The 17,963-nt window shown below is 37.8% G+C and overlaps 1 protein-coding gene across 1 annotated transcript; it reads left to right on the top strand.

The window, feature by feature from the left end:
* The first annotated feature begins 6,470 nt into the window (after positions 1-6,470).
* Positions 6,471-16,227, top strand: LOC127424687 (opsin-5-like). Its single transcript, XM_051670078.1, has 6 exons — positions 6,471-6,570; positions 9,112-9,274; positions 10,326-10,453; positions 13,262-13,400; positions 14,700-14,895; positions 15,494-16,227. The coding sequence occupies exons 1-6, from the start codon at positions 6,483-6,485 to the stop codon at positions 15,989-15,991; spliced, it is 1,212 nt and encodes a 403-aa protein (XP_051526038.1). The 5' UTR covers positions 6,471-6,482; the 3' UTR covers positions 15,992-16,227.
* Positions 16,228-17,963: the final 1,736 nt, after the last annotated feature.

A 17,963-nucleotide genomic window follows, 5' to 3' on the forward strand; every position in this document is an offset into this window, starting at 1 on the left:
GGGGCTTCAGCCCTATCAGCCAGGGTCTAGCTACGGCGCTGAAGACAGTCCCTCTCACCTCTCTTCAACAAACTGCTTGGTTTGAGGTATCATTCATGTCTGTAGCACAAATGCTTCAGAACAAATTATGCAGTAAAATTAGTACTTAAAGGTGCAATATGTAATATATTTACTGTACTAAAGCATAAAATTATCATAATATGTTATCAGAGATTTAAGAAACATGCTAAGTTGAAATACTGGCTTCTCTGAAAACAGTGATACAGCGAGTATATTCTACTTTGAAATGTCCATTCCAGGACGGAATTTCTGTTTATGTTTTGGCCTGTGTGATCCCGCCCACTGCCCATTTCCCAATAGTATTTCGACATCTTGGGTTGCCAGATTTGAAACAAGTTAGCAGACAAACACAGCGAGCTGCAGCCATGGAAGCCAGCAATACATCTAGCTAACATTGACAGAGTTATAAAAAATCCACATGAGCTGGTTTATAATTTGCAAACAATAAAAACATTGAAAACGTATAAATTCGCTGATCAATTTACAGTGTAAGGCTCGTCGCTTGCCATTGTCAGTTTGCTCATTCCTGTTGCGTGTCCTCAACCTGGCAACCCGCCTGAGCTTTGAGTCTGGGGAGGAGGGGGTTGGGGAGACAAATCTCTCCAATATTTTGAATTTGGACTGCAGTACCCATTTTAAATGCTTGCTGTCAGTGTTAAATATTGCTCTTTTAAAGGGTTAGAGATTTTGAAATCTGGTAAAACATTAATGTTCCCTTTGTTAAGGGTTTATCACGGGCTTCATTAATTACTAATGAGCCATTTACAGATGCTTAATACTTCATTAATATGCAGTTATAACAACAAGAATACAAAGGGCTACTTTCATGGAGTACTTGGCAAATAGAAAGCATTTTAACTTACATGTTATAAATACATAATAAATACTATTCATACTTAAAGGAATGTTCCAGGTTCAATACAAGGTAAGCTCAATCAACAGCATTTGTGGCATAATGTTGATTACCACAAAAAAATTATTTCGACTCGTTGCTCCTTTTCTTTAAAAAAAAAATGCAAGTGCTTTTATAAAATCATAAACTTCACATTTCTCTGTTGAAACCCTCCAAAATTTGGCCCCATTCACACTATTGTAAGTGCTTCACTGTAACCCATTTTTTTGGAACTAGTTGAAATAAAATATTGTGGTGATCAACATTATGCCATAAATGCTGTCGATTGAGCTTAACTTTACGGAACCCAGAACATTCTTTAAATCCAAAACATAAAATGGCCTAATTCATTATTTATGTCACAATGCAGCAAAAATATGTTATTATAGTGAGATTAAAGGAGGGATTATGTCATTTTGTTACAGTCTGCTTTGTCTTTATATTCATTGCTGTAATGTCTTCACTCTCTTGTGTTGTCACTTTCCTTGTCACGCCAAAAGAATAGTGCTACTCTGAGTCTTCATGCTCATTCACAGCACATGTCATAAAATAAAGCCCGATGACTATTAAGCCATACTGAACTTTATGTACAGTTTTTTTAATGTTGGAAGCTCCTTAAAAATTCTGAATTTGTGTCTATTTTACATTTAGGTACATTTTCATAGGTTGTTACTGTTAAATACATGCTATTAAGTTTTTATAACATGTGAGGTAAAATGGCTCTCTATTTGGCAGGTACTGCATGAAAGTCACCCTTTTTATGCATGTTGTTGTAACAGCATATCATTTGTAAATGACTTATTAATTATTAATGAACCCCTTTATAAACCCTTTACAAAAGGGAACAGTAATGTAAAGTGTTAGCAAATTCCCTAACTCGTAAGTATGATCAATAGAAATCAGAAGGGGGGTGGGGGTGGGGGATAGAAATAGAACACCCCTAATCTAAACTTATTTCTAGAGTCTTCTCTTGTTCTATTCTTTTTAATCCATCTGTCTGGTCTCATGAGAGCACTAATTTCTGTTTTCGAAGCTTATTAGTATAGTTTATATATATATATATATATAGTTTTGCATTCTATTCAGGTCATGAGGAAAATACTGTTGGCATTCAGGCAGATTTTTGATGGAATTTCTCATTCACAATTTGAATACAGGTTTGGAGACATGCTCTGTGTGAGCTGGGTAATAAGTCCTCTCACTGCAAAAGAGAGAGAGGAGATCAGATGAGAAGGCGTAGCCTCTCCTACTTATTTTGCCATTTCATAATTTAATGCAAACAGCAGTGTGATGGTGGATGTACCCTGACAAACCAAATAAGGCTAAAGCTTTGAATCTTTCCTCTTTAGAATGTACATCAGCTATAAAATGTTTTTCTTAATTATTTAATGGCTGCTGAATTGTAAATTCTTAGCTTTGATAGCTGAAATTATCAAATTATGGCATTATTTTAAGATCAGAACATTACAAGATAATTCCATGAAATATCAGAAAATTCCAAAAGCAGCGTTTGTCCTTTGGTCAAATAAAAGTAGATTTACTTTGAAATCAGATTACATACATAAAAATAAAGAAAGAAAGACAAAAAAAAAAAAAAAAAAAAAAAAAAAAAACAGGAAACTGATGTTTGGCTGCATGCAGTGATTTCAGAGTGGTCTGCTGGCCCATTGAGAGCAGACTGTGCAAACATGAACAAAACAGTATGTTGGACATGTTTATGTTTTTGCTGGATTTAGCTGTCAGTGGCACACATTGAAAATCAGTGATGCACCTGTGTATTTATTACTCTGCTAACTCGACATGCAATATATTCTTCAAGTAGAAAGTTCCAATACATACAGTATTTGTGTGTGTTTTATATAGCTGTACTTATTTTTATTTTTGTATTTTTATTTTTTTATATATTTGTTTTTTGCTTTTGTTGGTGTTGACTTGACATACACAATGGGGTTCAAAAGTCTGAGACTGAAATATGAGGACTTTGACAAATAAAAAAAAAAGGTTAGTTATGATGTTAAATGAAGAAGAAATATAAAAAAAATATTTACATTTCTAGGTCACTAATTAAATGTAAGAAAATGTGTGACATTGACCAACATATTTTTACAAAAGGTCAGATTTTCTTGCTTTCGTTGAAGCATACAGGATGCACGCAAGATTTGATCATTCTCAAATTATGCTGATAACATGATCATCAGGTTTTGTACAATTTGTGGAGTGCATGTCAGTTCAACTGCATGCTGTCAATAAAGCAAAAAGGAGACATATACTAATACATTCTGATATTCATGCAAAATTGTACATTTTAATTGAAATGCTGATAATCTCAAATGTCAATTTTTTGTTATTTCACAAGTGGTCTCAGACCTTTGGGCCACACTGTACATTTATAGGTTAATGTCAATAACTTTTTGGTTTAATTTTGGGATAATAGATTGAAATGGTTAATCACAATTCTCTATTTATTTATTTATTTATTTATTCTTTTGTTTGTTCATTCGTTTGTTCATTCATTCATTCAATGCATTCATTCAAAACAAAATGTTTCCTTCTTTACATCTTATTAATTCACATGGTTTCCAGACCTTTAAATCTTTTTCACTTGCTTGTGATTACTGGATTAAGATTTATAAAATAAATTTTATAGCGATTGCACATAGCCAAAGCCAATGAAATATTTTGAATGTAAGCATAACTTTAAAATTTAAACAACTTTTCTAGGCCTGGAAATCAACAATCATTTTGAAAGCTCACACACTCTCACAAAATCATTAATACTCCATCAATAATAAAAGCATATCCTATTTACACATTCACAATTGAACAACGAAAAATGAACAACTGAACCATGACTTATTAATATGTTAATTGTTTATATTAAACAGCTTTTTTATGCCCACTAAACTGAATCATTGTTTGTTTGTCCCAGGTTACAGATTTCCTATATCTGCTAGTTTCATGTCTCTCTTATTACTCCACTCTCTTTCTTCTCATGTAACTAAAAAATTACAATATTTAATTTCAATATATTTATTTGGTAAGAAGCTATATTTAGTGGGGTCCTGATCACTCTGCCAGGGTTTATTTTGGAAAATTTACCAGCTGACTGTACATTATCCCTTACTCTAATATGCATTATTGAAACCATTCTGCTTTTCTATTTGATGCTATTTACATTGTGCATGTTGTTTGTACCTGGTAGCATGTGAATAAAGGTGACTCACTTTACAGTGTCAGAAATGCAAGCTGTGCTCCCTACACCTCAGGAACACACTCAGCATCAATCCAATGTTTCATAACAGCTGAGTTGGCATTTATCAGCCTGGAAGAAGCAAGCCGGTAGCACAGTTTGGTCACTGACTCCATCAGTTACAAAGAGCAAGAGGCTTCAGGAATGGATTTCAGCCCACCAATATCCTTATGTCTCCCCCCTGAATAAACTATTCAAACATGTGGCCTTTATATTTTCTCTCTCTCTCTCTCTCTCTCTCTCTCTCTCTATAGATAGATAGATAGATAGACAGATAGATAGAGACGTGCCATCCATATAAGCAAGGTAAGCAGTGCTTACCTAACAGAAGGGTGAAAGGAAACATGACACTATGAAATATTTAAAAATATTAATATAAACTTCTGTTTTCATTCAAATTCGTCATCTTTCATCTCTGTTGAGCAGCACAGACAGTTGTTCATTTATTCGCTTTGGCATCACCCTCAGGTATAAGCACTTTATGTTATGTTCTCTGATTCAAAGCATTGTTTACCACCCTTTCATTCAACACTGTACGTTCATTCAAAGTCACACCCGTTACTACAAATGGCCAAGGTAAGCATGCTTACTAAAATGAGTTAGCCAATCAGAAGCACACTATCTGATAAGCTAAATTTTAGTTTTGTGTCAGCACGTTCAAGTTCATGTAACTAATGCGTTATTAAGTGCTAAAATGGATGTAGTGTAAGCATCGACAACCTACGTGGATTTGGTTAATTTTAATTAAAAATTGAGAAAGAGGGGCTATCGAAACTTCAACAAGCCGGCGACTTTTACAATAAGTGATGGAGATGTTCATTCGCAAAGAGAGTGCATGGATTTTGTGTTCAAGTAAAGGTAAGTTAATGTATTTATTAAAAATCTGTGTTATTGATACTAGGTCATTGTTTCTGGTTAGTCTGAGGCTATGAAGTGGTGATCTGGCAATCTTGCCCTTCTTGTGTTATGTCTGTTTTAAAGTTCTAAGGTTAGGTCCATTATGCTTTAATGGACATTAACATGCTCAGCTCAATATATAACGACAGGCACGTGCCTTATATATATATATATATATATATATATATATATATATATATATATATATATATATATATATATATATATATATATATATATATATATATATACAGTATACTGTATATATCAATGCAAACATAAGCAGATGTATGTGTGTTAGAACCACACTTTATATAGGAATATCTATGAATACTCTTAAGATCTCGTTGGTTTGTGCTTCTAATAATGAAGAAAGAAAGCCAGCAGAAGCAAAGGATATTATCTTTTGTCTCTCTGCTTCTTCTGCATTTAGGTGTTTGTTTTTTTAACTACAGATTGCTTTAGTTATACTTATATAGGTCTTGGAAACTTTGTAGCATGCCTTTATCATTTATTTTACTTTTTAAATGTCCACTTTTCAAAATAATAATAATAATAATTATTATGATTATTATTATAAAAAGTACAATGAAAAAAAACTATAATAACCTAAGCAAAAAATGAAATAAACATAATTTCAAAATGTATTGTATAAATTATTTGGTTACCAAGGAGACAACAGTTAACATCAGTTAAGAGTATGCTTAGATGAAATATGAGACACGTGATGTGTGAAGAATCGAGGTAAATGTAACTTGTGAACAGAACATTTTAGTTGTGTGTTATTTTCAATTAATTCCAGTTAACTAATTAGCTATGCATGGGATAAGCCTTAGTAATACAAAGGGGTCAGTTATTTTATTCCAAAAATGTTTAAAATTTAATTTCCACCACATAACGTTATCAAACAAAACACAGTCTGAGAAAATGAAAATGACATTTGTTGGTTCAGAAAAATGGCTGTTCAGAAATTAAACTAGTGAGAGTGTGAAAAATGAGTTCTACAGGGAATTTAAGTCTGTATGACCAAAAGTGTCCATAGCTGATGAAACACTCATATTCTCTCTCTCCTCCTGCAATAATCTATTCTTTACCACTGCTTTGTTCCATAACATAATACAGTAGGCCATTTTTGTTTTGGCATTAGCTGTGAGCGGGAAGCTGGCTGCACCTCTGTTCTCTCTTCACCGAGAGATGAGCTGCTACACTCAATTGTAATGGACTCACCAAAAAGCTAATTGAACCACAAAGTCCCTTGATTCATCCCTAAAAGCCCTTAGCTCAGTCATAAATGGCTAATACTTGTTTTTGATTTGCCAGTGCTTCTGCCTCATCATTTTCAAACTGTTCATTTAGACTTCTTGTCTTTCATCTTCCCTGCAGATGGGGCATCCCGTGGAAACTGCCCATTTTATTTCCACAATCCCAAAGGAGCACGATGTCTTCATGGGTTCCATATATGCAACTTTCTGTGAGTCCATTCACTTACAACTGATACTTTTTCATGTTATTTATGGGCATTTAGACTTAATTTATTGGATAGTCAAGCGAGGCAGGATAGTAGAGGGAAAGGAAATGCAACTGGGACATGACCCAGGCTGGACTCAGACCCAAAGCTCTTATATGTAATGAGCACATGCAATACCCACTGTGCCATCAACATGATCACACGGAAAATCAACATGTTGCTTCTGAAAGTTCATGTACCCTGAAATCAACCCCATTCTGCTCAATCGCTGACAAAGACGGGATCTCCATCAGATATTTTTGCATTAATTCAAACATGATAACATTTCCCAGCACTAGTGATAGCGGGTTGTGTAAGCAGCCACAGAGTCATGGGTTCTGGTCCCATGGAAACCAGGAAGTAATCCCATTCACTTGAACAATGGTGAGCACGATTCAGAGGTTGCATTTGCACTCTAAAATAATATTTTTACTCCACTGACGGTTAGGTTTAGGGTTGGGGTTTGGGTAAGGGGTTCGTGTTATTAAAATGTGCATTCGTCTTCACTGTATTACATCATTTACAGCAAAAAATACAACTCGTTTTGCCGTGTGGAGATCACACCCCATATGTTCAACAGCACCTCCAGAATTGGCCACTGGGAGGCAGTGATTAAAATTTCGGTAAACACAGACTGATTTCAGCAGCAGAAATTTCGACATACTGTCGCCAAATTCACAGTGTGACCACAACTGTTACTTTTAGCATTCATCTTTTTTATCTTTATGAATGAGTTCACAAACAAATTAAGATTAAATGTAAAAAGCATGATCAAGGAACAAATATCATCATCTGTAGCTTTGAATTCTAAACAGATTTGACTTGATTTTACATTTTCTGAGGAACATTTGAGGGGCGCTCTCCCATGCAAACAAGGCTTGGATGTTGTAGGTGGTTGCCAGGGCATTAGTTTGCATATGCAGTTGTGTTCTGGGTGGTTGCCAAGGCGTTGATAGGGTGCTCTGCATGGTTCCTGTGTTACTCAAAAGAACCTACAAATGTGTGTCATGTGTGAACAATATCAATTGCCCTGAAGCGTACAAGTGTTTTGAGCAGGGACTAAAAACGAAATATTTTTCATTTCAGGAGCAAAAACTGTATTTTTTTCGTTCCAGTTAAGAAGTTCCGCAGCCTCCTTTCCAACTGGTAACCGGTTAGAACAAAATAAAAGAACAGTTAATAACGTTCTTTTTAAAATGACAGTACTCTGCGCTAAGGGATGGGTGAAATGCCAATTGCAGTGATGCCAGATCTCACAAGAGAAACAAGCAACCTGGTCTGGAAAAACAAGCCACTTGCCTCACCAAAATAAGCGAAAATAAGCAATTAAATGTTTTCCTGTGTGGTGGATTTATCAGCATAGAAATCATAACAAGCATACAGTTAATTAACAGTTAAATATAATTTTAATTACTGATCTGCATCTCAGTCAAAACCCAGCAGCATCAAATCTGTATTATTGCATCATTTCTAACAATAATTCATTGAAGATTTGGAAACAACTGAGAAAAGTACTTTTTACCTCTAATAATGTTTTCCTTGTATCTGGATTATCCATAGTTGTTAAAAAGGTCTTCATTCAAAGAATGCAACATCCACAGTGGGGTATTAGGCAAAGTAATGTGTGATGCAGCAGTTTCCTTCAGGATCAAAGCACATGTTTAATTTTTTCAGGCAAGTGGTGTAATTCCAAAAATGTACTGTGAAAACCCCTTTGGCCTTTGGTTTCATGAAAAAAATATCAGAATTAAATAACCGGTTACCAGCATTTAAAAATAACATTTTCAAATCCAGGGCGTGCTAAGCAACCAAATTGGCCCGGCTGTTAGGGAGGGTAGAGTCACATGGGGTAACCTCCTCGTGGTCACTATAATGTGGGATTCTCGTTCTTGATGGGGTGCGTGGTGAGTTGTGCGTGGATGCTGCAGAGAATAGCATGAAGCCTCCACACGCTGTCTCTGTGGTAATGCGCTCAACAAGCCATGTGATAAGATGCGCGGATTGATGGTCTCAGACGTGGAGGCAACTGAGATTAGTCCTCCGCCACCCGGATTGAGGTGAGTCACTACGCCACCACGAGGACCTAGAGCACATTGGGAATTGGGCATTCCGAATTGGGAAATTTTAAAAAAATAATAATAATAATTTCACTCTGGAACAATTTAAAATATTTTTTTTTCTATTTTCGGTTACATTCTGCAAAAAAAAATAAAAAAAAAATAAATAAAAAAAATCGTTCCTTGAACTGTTTTTAGTCCCTGGTTGTGAGGTCTAAACTTCAGAGGTCAATGGCAAACTGAGCTGAGGGGATGTGTGGCAGTTTGAGGAGGATTCTTATAATAGTCATAAAGTGATAGCGTAAATTACAGCAGCTTTAGTTCTTGCTGAGCTGTCAGAAGGATAACATGGCAGCAGTAAAATAAGAGTTACAGGGTGTTAGAAAGAGGATGAAAAACTGCTTGTGGATTTGACTAGTTTCTTAATGTGTTGCTTTCCTATTTTTAGGTATTCTGTCACTCTTGGGAAATGGAATACTGCTCCTTGTAGCGTATCGTAAGAGGACATCTCTGAAGCCGGCCGAGTTCTTCATCATAAATTTGTGTATTAGTGACCTTGGAATGACGATTACTCTTTTTCCCTTGGCGATTCCATCAGCCTTTGCTCACAAGTAGGCAGATGCATCTGACACACAAAATATTTGAATTATGAATTCCTGTGTAAATACATTAATGCCACCTCTATGCCACATTAAAATGTTGACATAAACACACCTTTTGTGCTGTATATATCTTTTCAAGGAACATTCACACTTACTGTGATTTACAGCAACAATTCCAACAAATTAACTGAAAGTCAGACGGAAACACAAAATACTGTCTTAAAGGATTAGTTAACGCAAAAATGAAAATTCTCTCTTAATTTACACACCCTCATGCCATCCCAGATGTGTATAACTTTCTTGTTCTGCAGAACAAAAACAACGATTTTTAGAAGAATACCTCAGCTATAGGTCCACACAATGCAAGTGGATGGTGATCAGCACTTTAAAGCTCCAAAAAGCACAGACAGTCATAGTAAAATTAATCCATATGACTCCAGTGGTTAAATTAATGTCTTCTAAAGAGATACGATCGCTTTGGGTGAGAAACCGATCAACATTTAAGTCCTATTCACTATAATTGTTTATTTGTGGTCACTCTCCAGTGCGCGTCCATGAGGGGAATCACGCCTCTTGCGTGACGTAAGCGTGTTGGCATGTTTATGCGAGAACTGACGCAATACAACAGGAAGTGCAGCTCGATTTGTTTAAAAAGGAGAACACTGTTCACAAGCTTCATTGGTTTTGCTTTCATTTAAACATGCCAATGCATGAGAGGCAGCATGAACTGATTCTCCTCATGAACGCGCATTGGAGAGTGACCTCAAGTAAACAATTATAGTGAAAAGGACTTAAATATTGATCTGTTTCTCACCAAAAGCGATCGTATTGTTTTAGAAGACATTAATTATAACCACTGGAGTCGAATGGATTACTTTTACTACGAAATATAATGTTTGAGGGGATAAAGCAACCTCTGAATCATGCTCGTCACTGACTATGCAAACAGGATTACTTCCTGATTTTATTATAGTTACCACTGACAGTTGTTAGTGACCACTAACAATTAGTCACCAGTGCCTTCTTTGATTGATTCTCTGTCTGTCTCTCTCTCTCTCAGGTGGCTGTTTGGAGAAATGGTCTGTTTATGCTATGCCGTATGTGGCGTTCTCTTCGGCTTGACCAGCTTGACAAATCTTACCGCTCTGTCTTCCGTCTGCTGCCTCAAAGTCTGCTTCCCAAACTATGGTACTGCCCCAAAATACATGTATCGTCCTCCCCGGCCCACCTCCATATTTTAATTAAGAATTGGATGCAGTCACATGCATCCATTGTGTTTGGCTGGGATACAGCTCAAGGTAAAATGTATCACCTTATGTCTTTCATTGTCCTGATAAGATTTTCTAGATTTCATTTTACAGTTCAGATTGGCAGTCTTCATTTAGCTTTTTGCTCAGTACTCTCCAGATGAAGAGGAGAGGTTGGACTCATTAGTGTTCATTAGTTCTGTCAGGCTTTGAGTGTCAACTTTTGATAGAGAGAGAGGAGATAATGCAGCCAGTACAGTTTAACAGCACATGGGTGAGCTTGCAGGTGGACAGCAGGTGGCAGAACTGTAGACAAGAAAACAGAAGACAGAGGACAAAAAACACTTCAAAATAAGAGTCCTTGGAAACACAACAGAAACACACTGTGACATACCCATACCTGTGACTGGGAACTGACCTCCATGGTCGTGAGCACTGGCAGTGACTGGGAAACGACCTCCATGTTCGTGAACACTGGCAGCAGCACTGGCAGTGACTGGGGAACGACCTCCGTGGTCGTGAGCACTGGCAGCGACTGGGGAATGACCTCCGTGCTCGTGAGCACTGGCAGCGACTGGGGAATGACCTCCGTGGTCGTGAGCAATGGCAGTGAATGGGGAACAACCTCTATGGTCGTGAGCACTGGCAGCGACTGGGGAATGACCTCCGTGGTCGTGAGCACGGGCAGCGACTAGGGAACGACCTCCGTGGTCATGAGCATGGGCAGTGCCTGGGGAGCAGGAGCCCTTCTCCTCCTCCGCTTCCAGACTACCATGAACACAGCTGTGGGAGGCTCGAAGGGCGGAGCCATGTTGGCCCCCCTGAAAATTCCACTAGGGCTGAAACAGGTATAAACGCTGGCTCTGGGACAGACGAGGCTGGCAACTCCGGCTCTGGGATGGACGTGGCACGTGTGGGCACTGGCTCATCGGCTGCAGGAGGCTTGGAGTAAGGAGCCGTGGATGCAGGTTTTGGCCCGGGGTTCCTGCTATAATCCACTGTGTAAGGGGAACCGCAAAGTTCCAGAGCCTTCTCCACATACTCACAGAGTGTCCAGTGAGGATCAGCCGGAGGCATTAGTTCCTTCAGTGCACTATTCAGACCGAGTCCGGAAGAAAACCACCAGAGAGCGGTCAGGATAGTGCACTAAATTCGCTAGTTCTAAAAACTCACAGACGTAATCCTCAACTGGACGGTCCCCTTGCTTGAGCAGAAGAATTCTGACAGAAACTAGATCCAAGTTGGTCAGTTCTTCTGTAACGAGTAGTTGCTGAGATGAGACGGGAGACGCTGGATCTAATTGCAGGCTTTTAATGAAGATGATGAAAGTGAAACAAACAAACGTGAACTCAAATAGCAACAAACAAGAACTGACAAAGAGGGAACAAAACTAGAGGGTATTTATTCACACAAGGGCTAATGAGGGAATGGAGAACAGGTGAGAACAATGGGGAACTATGGCAGTGATGAGGGCAGTGCATTATGGGAAATGTAGTCCGGGGGAAACAGAAGACAGAGGACATAAAACACTTCAAAATAAGAGTGCTTGGAAACACGACGGAAACACATTGTGACAAGGTTAGATTACATTACATTTTTAAATGAGCATAATTAGATTACAATTGCTTTTTTAAGGAATACATGACCTCATGTTGATTAAATTACCTATCAGTTTCAACTTTAAAGAGTCATCGGGGGGTGGGTTACTCAGGGTCTTAAAGGGACAGTTCACCCAAAAATGATCATCATTTAATCACCCTCTTGCCATCCCAGATGTGTATGACTTTCTTTCTTCAGCAGAACACAAACAAAGATTTTTAAAATAATATTTCAGCTCTGTAGGTCCTTACAATGCAAGTGAATGGTGATCAGACATTTGTAGCTCCAAAAATCATGTAAAGGAAACATAAAAGGAATCTATACAACTCCAGTGTTTAATCCATATCTTCAGAAGCGATATAATAGGTGTAAGTGTGGGCGAGAAACAGATCAATATTTAAATCCTTTTTTACTCTAGATCTCCACTTTAACTTTCACTTTCAGGCGTGGAAGTGAAACTAAACAGGCACCACAAGTGACTTTCAGATGTAAAAGTGAAAGTGGAGATTTAGAGTAAAAAAAGGACTTACATTTTTATCTATTTCTCACCCACACTTATTATATTGCTTCTGAAGATATGGATTTATGCAGCGACTGGGGAATGACCTCTGTGATCGTGAGCACTGGCAGTAACTGGGGAATGACCTCCGTGGTCATGAGCACTGGCAGCGACTGGGGAACGACCTCTGTGGTCGTGAGCACTGGCAGCGACTGGGGAACAACCTCCATGGTCGTGAGCACTGGCAGCAACTGGGGAACAACCTCCGTGGTCATGAGCACGGGCAGTGCATGGGGAGCAGGAGTGGCATAACATAACATTATGCCACTAATGCTGTCGATAGAGCTTAACTTGTATTGAACCTGGAATATTTCTTTAATACATTTAGTGTAAGTGTAAATGTAACCTAAAAGATTATGTTACTGATTATTGTATAATTCTATTTGTGAACATTTGTAATCAGTACCAGATTACATTTCAGAAGTAATCTATCCTACACTGTTAGTAACTACAAAGTAGTAAAGGAATATACTACACATTCATAAGATGTTCGGTTTAAAATTAACATTTCCAAACAATGAGTATAAGAACAGAATGTGATTAACAATGAATGACAATAGTTGCTTTTATGCCTGTGCTTTCCTTTACCAGGTAACAAATTCTCCTATTCTCATGCCCGTCTGATGATATTGGGAGTGTGGTGTTATGCCACAGTGTTTGCCGTTGGTCCCTTGGCAAATTGGGGCCACTATGGTCCAGAACCCTATGGCACAGCATGCTGCATAGACTGGTAAGTGTCTGGGAGCATGTTAATGGAAAATTGTAGCAATAAAGGTTTCTCAGAAAACCTGCCACTGCATGCTAATAAGTCTCCTTAAAGGTGAAGAGTTTCATTTCTGTGCCACTAGTGGCACCAAACAGGACTGCTTAAATAATTAGATTTTTACATTGGTGCTTGCCCATGCTGCTACGATGCTAGGGTGTTGTGATTGTTTGCCAGGGCATTGCTATGAGGTTGCTAAAGTGTTCTGAGTGTCTTTTAGCATGTTGCTATTATGTTGCTAGGGTGTTCTGAGTCGTTGCTTGGGCATTTCTGGGGCATTGCTAGGTTGTTACTATGGAGTTTTTGGGTGAACTGGCCCAAGTCAAAAGAACCAACTCCCCATTCTCTATGATACTGTGGTCCCTATATATACTGTAGCTTAGGTTCCTTCTTCAATGTAAGTCTTTGAGATTTATTTATTTATTTATTTATTTACCTGTCTTAACAAGCAAGTCCAATTGCTTAGAAAAGTAATAGCACTAATAGCACCTCTTTTCAACAAGCTGCACAATTTTAGGTATCATTCATGTACGTAGCACAAACGGTGCTGGGTGTATTTAGAGCGAAGTGTATTACTTGGGGTTATGGTTTAAAAAGAAAAAAGCAATAGTTGTAGTGATGCTTGCCCTGCAAAAACAGGTAGTCCCACCCCAAATGCAGCCCACTGGCTGAGCCAAACTTTTACAAGTAGGACCACTTAAACAAGCAGAGCAATATTTTGAGAAAGTATTTTAACATTGATAATGACACATTGCTTCCGAAAGTTCATGCACCCTGAAATCAACCCCATGCAGCTGAATTACTGACAAGCGGCATCCCACATCAGACATTTTTTCACCAATTGTAGCATGGTCAATTTTCCCTCTAGCGCTATTTATAGCGTGCTTACAGAAACAATAGTGAGTTCAATCCAGGGGTTGAAAATTTCGCACTTAAATTGCATTTTTACTCCACTGATTGGTAGGTTTAGGGTTGGGGTTTGAATGTATTACATCAGTTATGACTAAAAATACAACTTGCTTTTGGTGCCAGTCGTTCAACAATGGGCAGTGGTTCGAATTTCAGTAAGCACAGACTGATTTCAGTAGCAAAATGTTTGACCTGCTGTTGCCGAGTTCACAGTTTTGATCAGTCTGAAAGGCTCGAACAAGCTCCCATAGCACAAGATAACTAGAACCTCTACAGATTTTCACTTTTTTACAGCTGTTATGCAGGTCTCCTGAGTTTTCTCTATGATCATTGTCCTGTCCTGTTTTCAACTTATAGGTATGCACCTGGACATGACTCTCTGTCCATGTCCTACATCATCTGCCTCTTCCTCTTCTGCTATGCTCTCCCCCTCGCCATCATCCTCTTCTCCTACATCCTGATCCTCATCACAGTGCGAGGGTCACGGCAGGCAGTACAGCAACATGTGTCACCACAGACCAAGACAACAAATGCACAAATCCTCATTGTGAAGGTGTGTCGGCAAAAAAACCCCTTATCAAGAACCATTTTTTACTGTAAGGGTTTTTAGGTTGCTATATGGTCCTTTGAAGATTAAAAAAGATCTTTATGCTACATAATGGATTCTTTAGATCAGCAAATTGGTTTCTAGGTTTTTAAAATCACCAGTACCTAGCTGTAATGACCATCTTAGACTAGTATAACTTTCCATGCATGACTTTTCATGCTGGTCCAGGTAGGTTTATGCTGGTTGGTGGTGGTTTAGTGTTGGTATAGCTGATGAAGCAGCACAGCTATGCTGTTCACCAGCAAAAAAAAAAAAAAAAAAAAAAGAAGAAGAAAGAAAAAAATTATTATTTCTGGTAAAGCTGGTTGACCAAGAAAAAAAAAAGGTTAAGCTAGTTATGAAGCTATTTAACTAGCTTAACCAGAGATATATGGCAATATATGTAAAACACATATATAACATGCATGTTCAGGTATAATTAATAATTTTTATATATGGAACCTTTATTTTTAATGCTGAAGATTGATTTATGTATCTAGATTTACTTCTGTTCTTCTTAAATGCTCTTATGAGTATAAATGTGTTCTCTTTTTGTCTCTCATAGCTTTCAGTGGCAGTATGTATTGGTTTTCTGACAGCGTGGAGCCCCTATGCTATTGCAGCAATGTGGGCTGCATTTGGAAAACTCAGTGAAGTCCCACCTATAGCCTTTGCAATAGCAGCTATCTTTGCCAAATCCTCCACCATCTACAACCCGGTGGTGTACCTGCTATTCAAACCCAATTTTCGTAAATCTCTGAGCAGGGACACCGCTCAAATACGCAGACGAATTTGTTCTAGCCAGTGTAGGGGAAGCCCTGTGCCTGGAGAGAAGGATTTTTACCCGCAAACATCCCTTCGCTGCAACAAGGATGTTAGCAACTCCACTCGCCTCTCAAACTGCCTAGTGGACAGCCATAGGGCTTCTCTTTATTGCACCGAGGCAGATCTGCGTTGTCAACACGCCACGCCTCAAAGGACTGCCTGTGTGCTGATCGGTACATCCTACAGCGAGGTGACTTTGAGCCAGCTCCCAGAGAAAATGCATGCTGACCTTATGTGAAGGCCCTCTAGGCTCTCCTTATGCAAGAACGTAAAGAAGAATGAGAAGATGGAAGAGCAATCTCTGGCCTTCACAGATAAGCCAAGTTACTATAGATGTACAGCGTATCTGAGTCAGAGACAAGCTCTATTCAGAAAACACTTTAGAGAGAAAGAGGAAACAATACACTTAAAATGTATGATTTTTTACAGAATGTGCAATGGAGATAGTAATGGAATGAAAGGGGAAGTTGTGGAGATGAGCTGACACATTCTGTATTTTACAGAATCTTGTAGCATTTTATAAGGAGATTTACATTAGGGAAAGCACAACAATTGACCTTCTACTAAGCCCCACCTTAAAAACATTGCAGACCAATCCTAGCATAGTGACTGTTGTCATCCATCAGATTATAATATTACCAGAGACATTTTTTTCTGGTAACGCTTTACATTAATATTCCGTTTGTTAAGTGTTTATAAAGGAGTTACTTAATAACTAATAAGTCATTTCAAAATGTGTTATATCTCATTCATATGCAGTTATAGCAATATGCATATAAAGGGCAACTTTCATTAATGTTCTGTTTGTTAAGTGTTTATAAAGGGGTTCATTAATGACTAATAAGTCATTTAAAAATGTGTTATAACTTATTTATATGCAGTTCTAGCAACATGCATATAAAGGGCAACTTTCTTTAATGTTCCGTTTGTTAAGCATTTATAAAGGGGTTAATTAATGACTAATAAGTCATTTTAAAATGTGTTATAACTCATTTATATGCAGTTATAGCAACATACTATTATATAGTTATAACAAAAAGAAAGTCTTTATTATTGTCACACATTATACATTTTTGCATATATACAGTGAAATTCTTTTTTTCATATATCCCAGCTAAGCTGGGGTCTGAGTGCAGGGTCAGCCATGATATGGCACCCCTGGAACAGATGGGGTCAAGGGCCTTGCTCAAGGGCCCAACAGTGGCATATTGGCGGTGCTGGGGCTTGAGCCCCCGACCTCCTGGTCAGTAACCCAAAGCCTTAAACGCTGAGCCACCACTGCCCCCACTGCCCCTATAAACATGCATGTAAAGGGAAACATTCATTAATGTTCCATTTGTTAAGGGTTTATAAAGGGGTTCATTAATGTCTAAAGTCATTTAAAAATGTGTTATAACTCATTTATATGCAGTTATAGCAACATGCAAATAAAGGGCAACTTTCATTCAATACTTGCCAAACACTGAGCATTTAACTTATATGTTATTAATGCTTAATTAACACACTTATTCATACTTGTATTTATCAAAAATATAAAATGCCCTAATTCATGATTTATGTCACAATGCAGCAAAAATAGCATATTACAGTGAGAATAAAAGGACAGATTATTTCATTTTGCTACAGTACGCTTTGTGTTCTTATTCATTACTGTCATTTTTTGACTCAAATATGTTGTCATATTGATGTCAAAAGAATGGTGCCACTCCGAATGGTGAACCAGCTTACCTAGTCCGGTTGTGCATAGGTTTCTAATGTTTATAAATGTTTATAAATGCTTCATATTTGTACACTTTACAGTAAGACACATTTTCATTGATTATTAATGTTGAATAAGTGTTATTAAGCATTTATAACATGTGAGGTACAGTAAAATGGCTCACTTGTTTGCCAGATATTGCATGAAATTTGCCCTTTTCATGCATGTTGTTTTAACCGCATATCAATTATTTAAATTACATTCGCATCAAATGTGAATTTTGAAACTGTTGAGTGCTTTAGAAATGTAAGTTGCTAACAAGTTCCAACATAAGAACCTGTGGCGAATTAGCCTACCGGGTTAGCCTACAAATTGACCTCATGACAGAACATCTCTGTTATTGATCATTATTCATTTTTTTATTGATTCAGGTCACAGTATGAATAACTACAGACTTCATATAGTGAGTATGTTGTTGAAACTTCAGGGATAGTTCTATTCACTTACACTA

Source organism: Myxocyprinus asiaticus, chromosome 33 (genome assembly GCF_019703515.2).
Source record: "Myxocyprinus asiaticus isolate MX2 ecotype Aquarium Trade chromosome 33, UBuf_Myxa_2, whole genome shotgun sequence".
NCBI lineage: Eukaryota > Metazoa > Chordata > Actinopteri > Cypriniformes > Catostomidae > Myxocyprinus > Myxocyprinus asiaticus.

What these genes read in the sequence shown, in the direction of transcription:
- LOC127424687 (XM_051670078.1), top strand. Translation starts at nt 6,483, where the DNA reads ATGGGGCATCCCGTGGAAACTGCCCATTTTATTTCCACAATCCCAAAG. An exon ending in TTCCATATATGCAACTTTCT is followed by an intron (nt 6,571 to 9,111) that starts GTGAGTCCATTC and finishes TCCTATTTTTAG; the next exon opens with GTATTCTGTCACTCTTGGGA. An exon ending in CACAAATCCTCATTGTGAAG is followed by an intron (nt 14,896 to 15,493) that starts GTGTGTCGGCAA and finishes TGTCTCTCATAG; the next exon opens with CTTTCAGTGGCAGTATGTAT.